This window comes from Sceloporus occidentalis, unplaced genomic scaffold, assembly GCF_023333645.1.
Source record: "Sceloporus occidentalis isolate IW3139 unplaced genomic scaffold, rSceOcc1.0.p SCAF_318, whole genome shotgun sequence".
NCBI classification, from domain to species: Eukaryota; Metazoa; Chordata; class Lepidosauria; order Squamata; family Phrynosomatidae; genus Sceloporus; species Sceloporus occidentalis.
In genome coordinates, this window is record NW_028317298.1 from 107,620 (window position 1) to 126,708 (window position 19,089).

Below are 19,089 nucleotides of genomic sequence, written 5' to 3' on the forward strand. Positions count from 1 at the left end.
TTCTCGGCGATCTTATTGCCTTTGATTATTCCTTGTCCAGTTTTGACTTCTATTAACATAGTCTACACAGGGCAACCCTTTGGGACCTTAAGCCGTAGAGCTGCGTCTTTTTTCGTATTTATAGTTCAGCTTAACGTAAAGTGCATTAAATATTCGTCATTGGTTGGACGGCGCGGGGTATGCTGGTTACAGGTTCGACGTAAACAATTAAATAAAAATAATACACTGATGATGCCTCGTGTGTGATCTGTTCGTGATCACGGCACCGGATGCCTCTGTTGGTCTGCTAATTTCTTAAATAATAAATCAAATAAAGACAGACAACTGAATGGTTTTTAATGGCCACAGCTTTATTTAGAATCAAACACTGTGACAAGAAAACTTTATTAACCTAATACGTAATTTTAGTAACCTCAAAACTTAGCGTCCCAAACGCCCACCTACCATTTCACACCACGGAGGTTACAACCACAACCCCACGCAACAACCGTATGACTTAAAACTGGTCCACGTCACGCCGGGAACTCACATGACCATGTTACCGCGTACACCAAACCACGTGCCGGAAATCGCAGTAGCACGTGGTGTAATCACAACGGCCCCCTCGTTCCCTTGAGACCCTGCCCATGGGAAAAGGCCCTTCAAAGTACACAATAACCACGGTTTTCATACCTCGGATGAGAAACAGCGACGAGTTCACCCACCTATCGTGAATAAATCCACCCTAAAAAACATGACCAGAACCTCAGTATACTGAACCGATTCATCTGGAACGATTCATTTGTAGCGGTTCAGTCTGTGAATCATGCAGTTGTAACCTGAGCCTAGAGCTGTGAGTCATCTGCAGAGCACTCAGACACAGACTCTGGGGTCAGATTACAGCTCATTCATTCACAGAGGAACGATGACTCATAGAGTCAGAGAGTCGTTCAAAGATTGGAATGATCCGAAGATTCAAATCTTACAGGGATCCGGATCTTACAGAGATTCGAATCATTCAGAGAATATCACCGACACCATACTTTTATAAATAAATGCATTAATAATCTTCACTGCCCCCAGGATTTAGATTTCCCCTTAGTTTGCCCCCCTTTACCTCTAACTGCACCTTCAGTTAACTTTATTAAATTAACCCTTAGCACCCCATCAACCATAACTGCCCCTAAATTAACCCTAAAAACCCCATTAACCATAACGGCACCTGAAATTAACCCTAAAGACCACCCACCCCGCCGGACACGCTCTCCCTGTGCTGGTCACTCTTACTTTCAAAGCCCTTCACAGCGGTTCCCCTCCCTACATCTCATCTCCTAACCGGTCTATCCTCTCCTCTGATTTCTAGCTCTCATGCCCGCTTACAAGATTTCTCAAGGGCTGCCCCTATCCTCTGGAATGCCCTCCTCCGGTCTATCCGTCTCTCCCCCTGCCTTTATTCCTTCAAAAAATCCCTCAAGACCCACTTCTTTAAGGATGCTTACGACATTCCTCATTAACGCCCTCCCATATTCCTTTAGCTCACCTTTCCTAGTCCCTCTCCTGCAATACTTTTACTAGTGTGGCTGGTCTATCCCTAACAACGGCACTTTTGCCTATTGTGTAATACACCCAACTCCCTCTAGACTGTACGCTCTTTTGAGCAGGACCCAGTGGCGGATCTACCGGGGTCGCGACGGGGCCCAAGCCAAGGGGCCGCCCGAAATCTTTTTTACGTTTTTTTTTTGTTTTTTTTAAATAAGGCAGGGGCGTCCAACATGCGGCCCGCGAGACCTCGAGGTGCGGACCGCGTAAGATCAGCAGCCAGGGCAACCGATCTTACACGAGCCGCACCTCAAGCCCTGCTACTTACTTGTGGGAGGGTCTTCTGGACAGCACAGAGTTCACGTGACTTCCTACTACCTCTGTGCTTTAGCAGAGAAGGCAGAGGGAGGCCGCGCCCCCTGCTGAAGTCTGTGAGCGGCATCGAGGGAGCTGCACTGCAGGTAGGTGGGTGGGGAGGGTGTTTGAATGAGTGTGTGTGATTGAGGGAATGAATCTGTGAATTAATGATTATATGAATAAATGAGTGTGTGTGTGTGTGTGATAGCATGGATGTGTAAGTGCTGGAACCTAGGCATGATGGGACTGTGATTGCTGTTAGCAATCACACTCCTATCATGCCAAGTCAGCCAGTACATGCTGAAACCTGGCCAGCTGCCCCCCTTGTGTAGTGATGCTGCCAGCAGTATGGGGTCTGCACTTACAGCCACCCTGTACCAGCATGTACTGGCTGACTTGGCATGATAGGAGTGTGATTGCTAACAGCAATCACAGTCCCATAATGCCTAGGTTCCAGCATTTACTGGATGGATGTGTAAGTGCTGGAACCTAGGCATGATGGGACTGTGATTGCTGTTAGCAATCACACTCCTATCATGCCAAGTCAGACAGTACATGCTGAAACCTGGCTAGCTGCCCCCCTTGTGTATTGATGCTGCCAGCAGTATGGGGTCTGCACATCACTTACAGCCACCCTGTACCAGCATGTACTGGCTGACTTGGCATGATAGGAGTGTGATTGCTAACAGCGAGCACAGTCCCATCATGCCTAGGTACCAGCATTTACTGGTTGCCTAGGCTAACAGCAATCACACTCCTATCATGCCAAGTCATATTGCTAATTTTGTCCAATTGCGTGTTACCTACTTTTATTAAACATGTGAGTTTTTATTATTATTTTTAAAGGTGGGGGTCATTTTCGGTTTTGGCTAAGTGAACCCTGAATGTTTTGGTCCAGAATTTTCATTTTAGTTCATCCCTAGAATAAATCTAGGGAATCCTGAATTTGTAGTCGCAAAACTTTCAAGGCCCAGAAATCAGTGAGAGGAAGAGTAAAGGTTTTGTGTCATTTTACTTTATTTTAATCTGCATATTTTATTAAAGGCCATATTTTTTGTCACAGTGAAAAATGAGTGCGGCCCGCGCACGTATACAATTCTGAAGTGGCCCACTGCAGAAAAAACTTGGACACCCCTGGATTATGCCCTTTGTACATGCACCCCTTTTTCTTTGATTATGATTCAATATGTAAATTGAATTTGTTGAATTAGTTGAAAAAAAAATTGTTGGGTAAAAATCATGTTTTCTGGAGGGGGTGGGGGGGGGCCCTTAACAGATTCTCGCACCCGGGCCCTGAGGCGTCTAGTTACGCCCCTGGCAGGACCCTCCTCACCTGTTGTCTCTGTTAGTCAATTTGTAATGTAACATAGTACTTGTTATGTCCTGTCTACCCATTGTACAGCGCTACGGAATTTGATGGCGCTATATAAAACAATAAATAATAATAATGTGAAATGTTTGTGTTTCCTGGAGAAATGGCTGATGACGTCACTTTCACTTTCTCCGCTCTCACAACCTTCAGTGCTTCCCTCTGCCCGGTAACTGCTGATGCGCAGAGGATTTAATTTACTATTGGTCTGAGTTCCTGCTGCATCCAATCATCGTAGAGCTCCTGACTCACAGGGGTTTCCGGTTGACGCGGGCTGTTAGTTCGGGATCAGTCTGTGTTATTCCCGCTCCGGGGCCCCGATATCTTAGCATACAGGGGGGTAAAGATGTGGCCCCTGCTGCTCATTGTGGGGGTGTCCGGGGCGTATTGTGGTGAGTATAATGGGGAGGGGTCTTCAGCATACAGAATGTGTATAGAGTGTGAGCTCTGCGTGTCTGTCTGTCTCAGGTCACTCTCTCCAGTATTATTACACCGCGGTCTCGGCTCCGGGACACGGGCTGCCGGAGTATACTATGGTCGGTTATGTGGACGGGATCCAGATATCGGATTATAACAGTGACCGCGGCCGGACTGTCCCTGTCGCTCGGTGGATGGAGAAAGCGGGACCGGAATACTGGGAGAGACAGACACAGAAAGGCAAAGGCCACGAGGCTGTAACTAAACACAATGTGAGGATAGGAATGAGCCGCTTCAACCACACCGGAGGTGAGACCCAGCACTGTACTCACTACGACAGTAACTCCCAGCATTCCCATCCGAGGGGTTTATAAACCGGAGGGGAAGGAATGAACTTTAACCCTTTATTGTCCGATGCTCTGATTGGCTGCTGTATGAAGGGCTGATAGAGATGGAGCCCAATACAGTATAATGAATAATAGCCCCGAGAAACCATCTTTATGACATCATACGGATGACATTACTTATTACCGGAAACATTATATAATAACCGGCAAAACAGGCTCCTCAGTCCCCCCAGTAACCGTCTTTACTCCCAGTACAGCGAGGGTCCGTATACTGGGGCCCCGGGGTGTGACCCCCACATCGCTCACACTCAGCCAGGTGTAATGAGTGCCGCTCTTTGCAGGTGTCCATTCTGTCCAGGTGATGTACGGCTGTGAGCTGAGGGATGACGGCAGTACCGGGGGGTATCATCAGGAGGGATACGACGGGGGGGATTTCGTCGCCCTGGACACCGAGCGCTGGGTTTATGTTCCGGTCGTTGCCGAGGCGCAGCTCACCGCACAGAGATGGAACGGCCCGGAGGAGCGAGTGGGAGAGAGATATAAGAATTACCTGGAGATCGAGTGTATAGAAGAGCTGAAGAAACACATCGAGAACGGACGGGAGGAGCTGGAGCGGAGAAGTGAGAGTGGGAGGGAGGAGCTGGAGTGCGGGGGTGGGAGGAGCTGGAGCGTGGGGGTGGGAGGAGCTGGAGCAGAGAGGTGAGAGTGGGGGGAGGAGCTGAATCACAGATGGTGGAGCTGGGGGGGTAAAGGCTCCTGGGGGCTTCATCTGGTTTATAATTTAATTCTCCATACCGGGTCCCACCAGCCTCGTGAATTTACTCTTAACTGTTTATCTTCTGCATGACTCGGAACAGTCCTGCTTTATATGAAACTGTCCTGATTTTGGCAACTTCTGGGTGGAATATAAAGTAGGCGGAGTTACACAGCGCAGCGTGGTACCGGTACCGTGTGGCTGGACCCCATTGGCCAGCGTTCTGGCTGTGTTTATCTCTCACATACACACAGTGTAAATACAATGCTGCCAATGCAGACCCGCATGTGACGGGACAGGGCCCAATAAACAGAACCGTCCGTGTAAATTCGGGGCTGTTGGCAACTATCCTCTATGCCGCTCAGCTCTACCTCGGTCTACCTGCTTTTCTGGACAGACGTAGATCTCACAGGACAGCGGAGAATATATACTGCGCATGCGCTGACACTCCCAGCGTTCTGATTCGCCCAGGGTAGAAGTTGGGAGGTACTGACTGTGTTAACCCCTTCAGCGATTATTCTCTTTTCCTGTGAATAGTGTATCCATGGAAACTATATATTGTTTTTTAAAGGAGAGATAGAGCTTTCTTTTGATACCATAGATGATTAGCTGAAAATTTAGAATGAGAAATTTAGTAAAAACTAGCGAAAATTAGACAAAGGATTTTTTTAAATACATTTTGCCTCTGAATCCTCACAAAATAAGGTGAAGTGATCAAGTTTATCAATTCAAGTGCCCTGATTTCAGAAATACCTAATTTATATAGATTTTCCATACTTCCCCAGCACTTATAGGGAACATACTATAAGGTATTCGTAGAATTTTTATGCTTATGGGTTTGGGGGTTGTGAACGGGGGCAGGAGTGTTATACTGGGTAGATGTTGTGTCAGGGCAATGGGATGTGAGTTTTTTTTTTTTTCTTTTTTTTTTATAATAATATATATATTTTTTTTTATTTATTTTTTTGGTAAAAAGGTCCTCTTAGGTAACTCTTGAACATGTTATTAATGCCAGTGATATCACAATGACATCACTTAGCTCACTTTATTGTTTTTTTTTAATTTTATTATTATTTATTGTATTTTAGTGATTTATTTTTTTTTTTTCCTTTTTCTAAATCACTAATCACTGTGATCTCTATGCAAGTCTGTGGGGACTGTGCCTCATTGGAGGACAGGATATCCCCTGCAGGGGATATCCTCTCCTCCGATGACCTTCCGGGTGACGTCAGCAGTGACACAACCTGTAAGGGAATGCCCGATTACCCGATCGGGCATTTTAAAATGTAACAGTTTTCCGTTTTTCGTGCCGGAAGCTGTTACAGGAGATCAAGCAGCGATGCCGGATTCTGCTGTCGGGGGGGGAGTCCAGGCTGTCAGACAACAGCCTGATCTCCTGTGCAGCGGCAGGGATGTGTCCTTGTGTGATTCCTTGGATGCGGTTTTGGACGTACCGGTACGTCCATAGGGGACTGAAGGGGTTAAACCCTTAAGTATCAGCAGTTTTACAGGTAAATAAATTCCCCGCTGCTGCTATGAACGGGAAAAAATACCAAAATATATTCATTAACCTGATTTAGAAACCGCCCGATATTTCTGTCATTTTCATTTATTGTATTTTTTTTTTGTTTAACCCCTACCTAACCCTGTCCAACAAATTCCCCACTGACTACACCATATCAACTAAAAAGTTACTATAAAAATAACCCCTTAGGGTCAAGTTAGAAAAGTGATATAATTGAAAAAATCTATATTTTATTAAAGCCGGGAATTCTGGGAATCTCCGTTTTCTCGCAGTTTCCGTCTCTCCGGCTCGCGTTCAAAGTGAGGAGAACAGAGACAGCTGTTTCCAAGCATTGCTTTTTGTCATCTGACCATGTTCATGCATGTGATTGGCTGTAGAAGTGATCACATGCGCAGAAGGGCGGGGAATCTTCTGGTCATGGAGCAGTCAGCAACAGCGGTGCCCCCCCCCCGGGGCATTTTTAACCAATAACACACCAGGTACGTTATAAGTCCTGCAGGAGCAAACTTTTCATGACGTACCTGTTATCTCATTGGCTGCCAAGGGTTTAACCTCTACCTCTTCTGCTGGGAGGCTGTTCCCCTCTTTCTCTCTGTCTCCTGCGGATTGTACGTATTAAAATCTTTAGGTAATTTTCACAATTTATATCCTGCAGATCCTGCGTTGTAGGCGCCTCTTTTGAATTCTCTCCAGAATGCTCCGGATCCTTCCAGAACTTTACATAAAACTCTACAGGATCGGCTCCGGCAGCCATTTTTCTCCTCGTCCCGCGTTCACTCCCTGTGTGCCAGAGCGGGGCCTGTAAAGTGCTGCCGTGCGGTGCCCGGGCCGGATCGGCTCACACGCAGGAATCAAAGTGATCTTATTACCATAGCAACCAATGAAATGATTCTTCTGATTGGACCATTAATAAATCATTTATACCCGCTGTATGTTCTAGTAGAGGAACCGAAGTGGCAGCGCTGACCGCGCATGGGGTGATGCAGGGGCATAAAGTAGTGATGTCCGGATCATGAATGAATCGTTCATTTGATCCGGTTCTTTTTAGTGATCCGGATGAATCGGTTCAGTCTGTGAATCATTCAGCTGTAACCTGATCCTAGAGCTGTGAGTCATCTGCAGAGCACTCAGACACAGACTCTGGGGTCAGGTTACAGCTCATTAATTCACAGAGTAACGATGACTCATAGAGTCAGAGAGTCGTTCAATGATTCGAATGATCCGAAGATTCGAATGATTCAAATGATTCGAATCTTACAGGGATCCGGATCTTACAAGGATCCGAATCTTACAGAGAATATTACTGATACCATACTTTTATAAATAAATACATTAATAATGTTTGCCCCCCTTTACCTATAAGTGCACCTACAGTTAACTTTATTAAATTAATTAAATTAACCCTCAGTCATCAGCATAAAATTAACCCTTATACCCCATCAACTGCCCCTGAAATTAACCTTAAAGATCCCATTAACCATAATGGCCCCTGAAATTAACCCTAAATACTCCATTAACCATAACTGCCCCTAAATTAATTGCATGTACTCCAGATAAATTACCTAATAAATTGGTATGGTTGATGGGGTCTTTAGTGTTAATTTAGGGGCAGTTATGCTTAATGGGGTGTTTAGGGTTAATTTAGGGGCAGTTATGCTTAATGGGGTCTTTAGTGTTAATTTACAATACACTCCTCCATCTTCCCCACAACAACTGAAGCCTAAGCAAACCTCCATACTTTGCTAAAAGCCCTCAAAGCCTGCAATACACTCCTCCATCTTCCCCACAACAACTGAAGCCTAAGCAAACCTCCATACTTTGCTAAAAGCCCTCAAAGCCTGCAATACACTCCTCCATCTTCCCCACAACAACTGAAGCCTAAGCAAACCTCCATACTTTGCTAAAAGCCCTCAAAGCCTGCAATACACTCCTCCATCTTCCCCACAACAACTGAAGCCTAAGCAAACCTCCATACTTTGCTAAAAGGTATACAGACTGGACCAAGAGATCTCCATAATTATCTGTTATTTGTTTTCTGTATTGTTATTATAATTTTCCTGTTTCTATACCCTTTTCTGTCTATCTGTGCTTGATAGCCTAGGAATGCCCATACTGGGAATTGCAGCATTTTTTCACTGATTGTTATTAGTTGGTAAAATTTATGTGATGCCTGTCACTACTTAAGTCTGTTATATTTTACTTTCTATCTTTCTGCTCCACTAACCCCTTATCTCCTATATCTGCCCTCTTACTGCCCCCGTCCACTTTAACACTATTTAACACTCTCTATTACAGCCCTCAAAGCCTGCAATACACTCCTCCATCTTCCCCACAACAACTGAATATTTGCTCGCCCTCCCTGCCCCTCTCCCACCCGCCCCAGTGTTGTCCTAATATATAGACAGGTAATTACCAGATCTATTTAAACATGCCAGTAGAGGGCACCAACTCTTTGGATCCCTCTAGTACCCACTTCTCCCCATTAAACCATTCCAGATACCATCCCTCTCCATCTCTCTGCCATGACAGCTATCCCAGTACCTCTACACTAATCTTTATATGTAAAACCTGCCTGTGTTTGCTCTGCTACTTCTGTCCCCCACATATTCCTCCCTATTCCTATCACTCGCAACCACCAAACTTAACCAACATGGTCAACCTAACCAATTTTATTCCTATCATCTCCAACCATAAACTCCCTCCAGTCCTTAACTGTTTCCTAACAAAGGCTCTCCTCCTCACTTATCACCTCTTCCTTTTCCCGTCTACAAGATTTCACTCAAGCTGCCCCATATCTCTGGAATCTACTTCTACTGAACTTACAGCTTTCACCCTCCCTCCCAACCGTCAACAAAAATCCCAAAACCCACTTCTTCAGAGAAGCATTCCACCTTAGCTGCTAGAACTTCCTTGTCATTGAGACAACCACCACACTACCACTCACCCTTTCTCTGTGCCTTATACCCCCCACACTACCTCTCACCCGTCACTGATACCCCCCGCACTACCTCTCACCCTTTTTCTGTGCCTTATACCCCCCACACTACATCTCACCCGTCACTGATACCCCCCGCACTACCTCTCACCCTTTTTCTGTGCCTTATACCCCCCACACTACATCTCACCCGTCACTGATACCCCCCGCACTACCTCTCACCCTTTCTCTGTGCCTTACGTTTGTCACCCCATTCCCTCAAGATTGTAAGCTTGCGAGCAGGGCTCTCTCCACCTAATGTATCGGTTTGTCTTAGTCTGTCAACTCTCGTCTTGTCATACCCCTTGAACTTATGTATTGTATTAAGCGCTGCGTAAATTGTTGGCGCTATATAAATAAAAGATAATAATAATAATAATAATAATAATTTAGGGGCAGTTATGCTTAATGGGGTGTTTAGGGTTAATTTAGGGGCAGTTATGCTTAATGGGGTGTTTAGGGTTAATTTAGGGGCAGTTATGCTTAATGGGGTCTTTAGGGTTAATTTGGGGGCAGTTATGCTTAATGGGGTGTTTAGGGTTAATTTAGGGGCAGTTATGCTTAATGGGGTGTTTAGGGTTAATTTAGGGGCAGTTATGCTTAATGGGGTCTTTAGTGTTAATTTAGGGGCAGTTATGCTTAATGGGGTGTTTAGGGTTAATTTGGGGGCAGTTATGCTTAATGGGGTGTTTAGGGTTAATTTGGGGGCAGTTATGCTTAATGGGGTGTTAAGGGTTAATTTTAGGGCAGTCATGGTTGATGGGGTGTTAAGGGTTAATTTTAGGGGCAGACATGGTTGATGGGGTGTTTAGGGTTAATTTAATGGTGAGGGTTAATTTAATTAATAAAGTTAGCTTAAGGTGCAGTTGCAGGTAAAGGGGAATGTAAATTCTGGGGGCAGTGATTATTAATGTATTATTTATAACAGTATGGTGATATTATCTGAATGATTAGAATCCTAATGAAGGCAGAGAGTCGTTCAAAGATCCGGATCTTACAGTGATCCGGATCACTGTAAGATTCGGATCCCTGTAAGATCCGAATCTTTGAACGACTCTCTGCCTTCATTGACATCACTGGAGGCAGGGGGGAGGAGTCATAATGACAGGGGCGGGGCCAATCGTTAGTGTGCCTGCACGGAGTTACTGGAAAACAGTAACTCCTGTGAGTCACACTGAGTGATCCGAAGATTCAGATCATGAATCGGATCATTTCAGTGAACGAATCGAAATGATCTGATTCACTTTAATGGTCACTAGCATAAAGAACTAGCAGGGGCCGCACATCCGGATGGGGCAAATGTTCTAAACTGCCCCATTAACCTTTATTTTACCCTTTCTGTGATCTCAGTTGCCCCGAAGGTGAAGGTTTCAGCCCAGACTTCAGAGGGGGCCACAAAGCTTCACTGCCAGGTGTACGGGTTTTACCCCCGAGATGTGGACGTGAATTGGAAGAGGAACGAGATCGATATTCCCTCGGATGAGGCCAAACAGGTTCTCCCCAATACCGACGGCACTTACCAGATCAGGGTCACCGTGGAAGTGACCCCAAAAGAGGGGGACAGTTACTCCTGCCACGTGGACCACGGGAGCCTGGCAGAGCCACGCATTGTGATGTGGGGTGAGTGCCGCAAGGAGAGGGGTAATTACCCCAACACTTACATCACATTCTCAGATTGCCCCTGACTGATATCTCCTGTTTTGTGTCACTCAGATCCGAGGAAGGGCGGAAGCAGCAGCGCCGGGTACATCGTCATTGGAGTCGTTGCAGGGATCGCTGTCGCTGCTGCTGTTGGGTTTATATTATGGAAGAGGAGAGGTTCGCGAATTACTGCTTCTGAATACTCTATAGAGGCTTCTTCACATGACATCACTAATAATTCTGATTGTATATGGCAGGGACTGTCACCTTATCACCATAGCAACCAATAAAATAACACTTCTGATTGGCTATTGCTCTGGTTGCTATGTAGTTTCACCACTTTTCATGCTTTTGCACCAAAATCCCTTCCACGTAACCCCGGTATTAATTATTTTTGAATCTGTTTATTATATTCTTTTCTCCTTTATTTCAGGCAATCGTCCCGTTTACACCCCGACTGGCAGTAAGTAATCCGTTCGTAGTTTTTGTAACAGATCCCTGTTTTGCCTCCAGAGGGCGCCGTTATACTAAAGAGAATCCGTCCTCTCCCTGCCTATTCAGTAACAGCGTTACCTCCACCAATGAAACTTCATTAACTAAAGGGGTATTTCGTGTGGCCGTTACAGTCACAGCTTTACCTATTCTACCCGGTACGGTGTATTTGTGTGTTTAGGCAGAATTCCCCCCCCAGCAGACAACCTTGCAATGCAAAAATGTTTAGATGTTGGGGTTGGAACCTAGCGGAGGGTCCGTGACATACTTTTGCTGGTGCCCTGGCTATTGTCAGTATGGCGGTGGGGGGCAGTGTCACTCGGGGGTCATGTGTCTGAGCTGCATGCTTCGTGTCTTCAGATAACTGGTGGGTTATGGGTTGCGGGGGGCAGGAAGGCGTTGTGTCTAAAAGTCCTGTTTGAGGGAGACGGGCAGTGCCACGCGCCACATACCTGTGATGGGAAGATTGGCGTCACCTTTTATAACATATTTTTTTTCTTTTAAGCGTCAGATGGGTCTCCAGCCGCATCCAAGGCGTAAATGTAAGTCCGTAATGATAACGGGAAGATGGTTTTGTATCCTGTCTTTATGGCGACACATTAATGTATTCTCGATGTCTTTGCAGCTCCGCAGAGAAGGGATCCCTACTGGGAATTCCGTTTAGGAGACGGGAGAAAATCCCCCGCCTGGCGCTGGCCCCTGCATCCACTTCTTATAACTCACAGAAATCAGTAGATTTAATAGGAATTGCTTAAAGTCATATAATCTGCTTTATACTTGCAAATATTCTTATATAAATACCTGGGAACTCTCCGGGTCAACACCCGAATCCTCCGGGTCGCGGGGTCTTGACATGGCCCACCCGTTTCCCCTTTAAATAAGGATATTTCCCATGACGTCAGTGGGCAGTGTTGGCCGCGTCCCTCTAGTCGGAGCCCAGAAGTTCCCAGGTTTGTTCATATACAATAAGTTTTAGTGGGTGATTCACTGGTTTACTACAATAAGATACTCGGTAATATTTTTGGCTCATTATCTATAAATATGGGGGTCTCGAGCTGTAATAAACTCTTTTTGATGAGGGATATGTAAATGAGAAGAAGAAGGGAAGGAAGCTCAGACAGAAAGTACTGAGACGCGTAAAACATGGAGGATTCCGGGGTTCTGGCGACTGCAGACCAGTAAGCCTGCATCAGTAGATCAGTAGAGGAGAAATGAATGGAAACCGGGATTGTTCAAAATCTGAATGTAAATGGATTGAAAGCTCAAACCGGTTGGACCCTCATAGAAAACTCAGAAATAAACTGCAGGGTTTGGTGTTAAAATCGCTTCTTCACAAGAGACAGGTTGTAGTTGATGGCGATTATTCAGAGGAGGCCGTTGTTACTAGCGGGGGACCTCAGGTGGTCTCGAAGATAAGGCGCGTCTCTTCAACAATACAGAGGTCTGTAAACCATTGGCTGATGGTAAACGTGATCTGTGAGGGGTGACAACAGACGAGATGGGGCTCGGAAATAATTATTTTAAGAGTTTAAGGATTGGGGGGGTGACAAAATGATTATTTTTATGATGCTTAGATCTGTTTATAACGCAATAAAATGATTACAATAAAATATTTATAAAAGTTATTTTTTCAGTAATTGATTTGGTTAGAATTTGCAACTCGTGTGAACTTGGTTTTGTTTCATCGCGATTAAAGTTGAGTTGTTGCTGAGGAAGCCTAGCGATCCGTCTGTTTACAGAAATCCCCTCCGTGGCCGCCATCTTGATTACTGAGCGGCGGGATACGATGTCGCCCCGGAACATTCCCAAGTAAACGAGTCAGCCTCGGCCGGAATACATCACAGCTGTCAGCATCATAACTCGCAAAAGAAGTAATAATTAAAAAAAAAAATAATAGCAAAAGAAAAAGTAAATAAAGCGAACATGTATCTTGGTATAACGAGGTCTTTAATATCTGGTAATATTGTTATAAATGTAAATTTACATCTTGAGTGTAACAAAGCACGTGGTGCCGGTTTGCGGGTTGAGATCCCGATTCTTGCTCATCTGGGTGTTTAGACGGATGCATTAGTAGTGATGGGAGAGAGAAGCATTTAGATAGATAAAGGGATTTAAAGTACAGGAGAGAGGTTTTTTTTTTCAAAGGAGAAGAACGAGAGTCCATAATCTAAAGCAGAGAGTCAGAGGCTGAACATCGCCCGTTAGTAAAGAAAGAAACCGCCCCGGACCATTATCTCTCCAGACTTTGCATTAGGCATTATTACATTCCACTGGGTAACGTTCTCCGCCAAACCCAGATTCGCCCATCAGCCCTGAACCGGTCTGCCCGTTCTCCTCTGGCATCAACGCAGCGTTTTCATCACACAACTGCGGCTCGCTGGATATTTTCTCTTGAGCCCCAGAGATGGTTTGGGTGAAAATCCCAGCAGTTCGGTTTCTAAAATACTCAGACCAGCCGGTCCGGCACCGACCACCGCGCCGCATTCAAAGTCACTCAAATTCTGCATTCTGATGCTCGGTTTGAACTTCAGCAAGTTGTCTAACCGCGTCTACGAGCCTAAATGCATTGAGTTGCTCTCCTGTGAATGGCTGACTAGATATTTGTGTTAACATGCACTGCCCTTACACACAAACATCCACTGACACACATATCGGCCCATAAACACACATACACTAACCTTACACGGTACACACACAGCCCATAAACACATATACATTGACCTTACACACACACACATTATTTTTTCGTTATGTAATTCTATTAGTATTTGCTGAACTAATGGATGGAGTCGTTTTATTCCGTTTTACTCTTTTTTGTTCTCATTATGTCATCATGTAACGCTTGAAAGTCAAAATGTTAACAATTAAAATAAAAAATTAAGTTTATGTATATATATATATTTAATATGAAAATAGACCAACTTATTATTAGGTTTAGACTTTGTGAAGGGCAGAATATAATAATAGCGCCAATTATTGAAGTGGGTCAGCCAGCGTAGGTAAGTTAGGAGTTCATTAATTTATAAGAGGATCCTGAGATTAAATATAAATTTAGGATTTAGGTTTGCATCTCCCTCTGCGTATCTCTATGTAACCCCCGTGGTCTCTCTCTCTCTCTCTGCACCTCTCTAATTCCACCGCTGTGTGCCCTGCAGGGGGTGAAGAACAAGTTCTCTCTGCGCTAAAAGAGAGAGGTCTTTACAGAGGAGATGGTAAACATGCGCTGCTCCTTCCCATCTGCAGGTAAGGCTACAATCTGCAGCTGGCTTCACCCATTGTACAGCGCTACAGAATTTGATGGCGCTATATAAAAGAATAAATAATAATAATCATTGAACTGAGTATCTTACATGAACCACCACACCAGGCGTCTATCTCTGCATTCTAAAGGGTTTTTTGGGGATTCTCGGAATGGCAGAATTATAATTTCCTTCCAAACTATCTCATTTTTTAAGTAGCCGGCAAATTAAATCGTACCTTAGTCAATATGGGCCAGAAACATCACCCTGCCCTGAATCCAAAATGTGGAACGTTTCCTTTGCACTTTAAGGATTCCACTTGGTAAAATACGAATAAGGGGGCTTCTCATTTCCAGCTGTTCCATGGGGTCCCTGGTTTGCACGCAGCCGCTGCTCCCTACGTAGCATGAAACTGCCTTACAGACTCCATGACACACAGGGGGCTTATACCCTGACAGACTCCATGACACTCAGGGGGCCTTATACCCTGACAGACTCCATGGCACACAGGGGGCCTTATACCCTGACAGACTCCATGACACTCAGGGGGCCTTATACCCTGACAGACTCCATGACACACAGGGGGCCTTATACCCTGACAGACTCCATGACACACAGGGGGCCTTATACCCTGACAGACTCCATGACACTCAGGGGGCCTTATACCCTGACAGACTCCATGACACACAGGGGGCCTTATACCCTGACAGACTCCATGACACTCAGGGGGCCTTATACCCTGACAGACTCCGTGACACACAGGGGGCCTTATACCCTGACAGACTCCATGACACACAGGGGGCCTTATACCCTGACAGACTCCGTGACACACAGGGGGCTATTACCCTGACAGACTCCATGACACACAGGGGGCCTTATACCCTGACAGACTCCGTGACACACAGGGGGCTATTACCCTGACAGACTCCATGACACACAGGGGGCCTTATACCCTGACAGACTCCATGACACTCAGGGGGCCTTATACCCTGACAGACTCCATGACACACAGGGGGCCTTATACCCTGACAGACTCCATGACACACAGGGGGCCTTATACCCTGACAGACTCCGTGACACACAGGGGGCCTTATACCCTGACAGACTCCATGACACACAGGGGGCCTTATACCCTGACAGACTCCGTGACACACAGGGGGCTATTACCCTGACAGACTCCATGACACACAGGGGGCCTTATACCCTGACAGACTCCATGACACACAGGGGGCCTTATACCCTGACATACTCCATGACACACAGGGGCCTTATACCCTGACAGACTCCATGACACACAGGGGGCTTATACCCTGACAGACTCCATGACACACAGGGGGCCTTATACCCTGACAGACTCCATGACACACAGGGGACCTTATACCCTCACAGACTCCATGACACAAAGGGGGCTTATACTCTGACAGACTCCATAACACACAGGGGGCTTATACCCTGACAGACTCCATGACACACAGGGGGCTTATACCCTGACAGACTCCATGACACACAGGGGGCTTATACCCTGACAGACTCCATGAGACACAGGGGGCCTTATACCAGGGCTTGACAAATTTGTTGTAAATCTAGGCGCCAGCTAAAAAAGTTAGGAGCCAGGAATTTTTTTTACACTAATTGTTGGTTAGGAGCGATCTGATCATCATCAGCCCACTTACTAAACTCACAGCATTTGACCTGGAAGCACCCTGGACTTTTAGGTCAGTGCTGGTTTTTTTTATATATATATATAATTTGTGGGGACAAATGTTAACCCCTGCAATGCCACAAATGTGTTATAGACAATTGTGGAATTGAAGGGGTTAACGCTGCACTGTCGCTCTCATGGAGCGATCAGGCAGCAGGGGGGTGTTGGGGCTGCTCTCCACACTCATGTGGAGACCAAAGAACCTTCTCCCCTGTCCCTGAAGCTGCCTCTGGCAGCTGGGACTCAATTGCTGGTCTATAGACCAGCCATTGCAGGGGGGAGTCTCTGATGACTGCTGTAGGCTTCCATGCCTACAGGAGTCAAAGGGCTTGTGGGGGCTCGTTTTTGCTGTTGCTGGTCTGCCTGGGCTTCCAGGCAGACCACCAGCAGCAGAGCCCCTTACAAAACGGGAATTAACCCTTAAATGCCGCGATCGCGGCATTGAAGGGGTTAACGCTGCCCTGTCGCTCTCATGGAGCGATCAGGCAGCAGGGGGATGTTGTGTCAGGTCCCCACACTTGTGTGGGGACCCAATCAACACTGAACCCCCTTTCCTGAAGCTGCCTGTGACAGCTGAAAACGCTTTTGCAGGTTTTCCTGCAATCGCGGTTTCAGCCTACAGGATCACTCCGTGGGAGTGATCTCAGGCTCAGGGGCGGGCTCTGAGTGGCTGTGCTGTCTGCCCAGACTCCTGGGCAGACAGCAGCAGCAGCGCCCCCCGTGGTGACGCGGGGGCATTTTTTTTTTTTGGATGTAAGAGGCTGACAAATTCCTAGGCGCCAGGACTAAATTCTGAGTCGCCATGGCGACCTGGGATTTGTCGAGCCCTGCCTTATACCCTGACAGACTCCATGACACACAGGGGGGATTCTTATACCCTTACAGACTCTATAAATAGTTGTGAAAAGCGACCACTAAAAGGTATTACAAACTTCCTAAAATTCCATCACCACAGCGACATTCATCGTAATCTCGACGATCCGCCATCAACCTGGCAAATTATAAACATGACCGTGTAAACTCCAGTCTATTCACAATCGTTCTAGTTGTGTCCATCAAGTCACTCATCAATAAAGTGAACTTGCCCCACCTGCCGGGAGTTGCTAGGAAAGCATGGTAACTCATCTGTTCAAATAAATGGGGCTAAAAAGTCTAAAAAGGGACCTAACTTATATCAGTTTTACTTTTCAGAACGCAATATCGTCCAACGCTCCATCAAACTCAATAGGACTCAGCAGAGTCAACCTAAGATTTGATGATCTGTCCCGCTGTACGGACAGCCTGAATACTTGTGAGGGTTATACATGCGGCCAACCCCCCCCCCCCCCATAACCGCTATACCAAAAGGATACATTTTGTAACCTATATAGACAGCGGTATAATGGTCAGGTGACTTATTCACCCCCATTTTGGGACATTCTGACACTTAGTGCAGCTCTCATAACACGTCTCTCTTGAAGGGCCGTAGCTGGGATGAGTGGCTTAAGCAGATGTCCGGCACGTGGAGGCCAAACGTTTGGGAATGATACTTTCCAAAATGTGGATAGACATGGGGGCTTCTTTCCTACAAGGAAAGTCAACACCCGGGGAGGAATTCTGGTTTTCCCTTTACCATTCCTGGGAGCACAAAAGTGAAAAATCACCACGGGGAGGAATCACAAACACCATCTCTTTCCTCCAAGATGTAGAATGAGCTCTGGTGGAACGTGTCCTCGAGCTACAGAGAGAGTCATTTTCTAGGACCCGGAGAGGAGACAGAAGAGACTCCTGCCAGGTATGCAGGAAGAAAGGTATCTCACCTTTGTTAAAGGAATAACGGCAAATGAAAGTACAGTTACTGTGTGAAGACAATCCCTTAATTGGCTGACATATAATCATACCTGGGAACTTGTGGGCTCCGGCTACTCGGAGCCTACCCTTGCGGGACTTGGCCATGACTGCCCACTGATGTCGGTGGGCGTTCTCTCTGACATCGGTGGGCGGTCCTACTGACGCCAGTGGGCGGTCCCGCCAGTTTCAGTGACATTGAGATTACACTCCTGTAGTGATGTGAAAAGGAAATGCAAACGTACCGTCAGTACGTCAGTGTGAAATATAAAATTTCAGCAAGCTCTTTTGTTGTTGTCATTGGCCCTCTAGGGACATCCATACCTGCAAACTCTCCGGGTTTGATCTCCCGGTGAAGCACCGCTTCTCTGGGTCAAGACCCGAATACTCCGGGTTGCCGGGTCGTCACACGCCCCGCTTATTTTCTTGTTGACGTCAGCGGGAACGCCCCCGACGCCAGCGGGCAGTCCTGGCTGCATCCCGGAAGGGAAGGCTCCGGGTAGGCGGAGCTCAGAAGTTCCCAGGTATGGGGACATCTTTTCATGACATACCTGGTACGCCATTGACCACAAAGGGATTAAAAAAAAACCCATGTCACATTGAATTTTATCAGTTTATTCCTCCCCAGTAGAGGCGGAGAGGAGGGGCGGGGTCAGCTCTGTGTGTCCACAATACGATCAAACTCAATGGTCCCTGGGAAACATGGCTGATCTGGTTGCCCTTCCCAGCCATTATTTATATTACCCGATTACCCACGGCTTTACCAAGCAACATGTCCCACAATGTAAACAAACAGCTTGTGAGAGCTTCCAAGCATCTTATCAGAGACATCCTAACCACCAAACACTCTGCTTGTGTCATCACTGCCCTCAAATAACTTGTCTGTGCCTTCTTTGCGCCTTGCAACATACACTCTGGCACACAAAC

The 19,089-nt window shown here is 46.3% G+C and overlaps 1 protein-coding gene across 1 annotated transcript; it reads left to right on the forward strand.

Moving 5' to 3' along the window:
• Positions 1 to 3,590: 3,590 nt before the first annotated feature.
• LOC149274830 (class I histocompatibility antigen, F10 alpha chain-like) lies at positions 3,591 to 11,934 on the forward strand. The gene is made up of 7 exons (XM_089505216.1): positions 3,591 to 3,636; positions 3,713 to 3,970; positions 4,350 to 4,628; positions 10,612 to 10,881; positions 10,975 to 11,079; positions 11,336 to 11,365; positions 11,900 to 11,934. Exons 1-7 carry the CDS (start codon positions 3,591 to 3,593, stop codon positions 11,932 to 11,934), a joined length of 1,023 nt encoding a protein of 340 aa, XP_089361342.1.
• The last annotated feature ends 7,155 nt before the right edge of the window (positions 11,935 to 19,089 follow it).

Excerpts from the sequence above, each read along its gene's own strand:
- LOC149274830 (XM_089505216.1), top strand. The coding sequence starts at position 3,591 with ATGTGGCCCCTGCTGCTCATTGTGGGGGTGTCCGGGGCGTATTGTG. Across the intron at positions 4,629-10,611 it reads GGAGGAGCTGGAGCGGAGAA|TTGCCCCGAAGGTGAAGGTT; the intron begins GTGAGAGTGGGA and ends CTGTGATCTCAG. Across the intron at positions 10,882-10,974 it reads GCCACGCATTGTGATGTGGG|ATCCGAGGAAGGGCGGAAGC; the intron begins GTGAGTGCCGCA and ends TGTGTCACTCAG.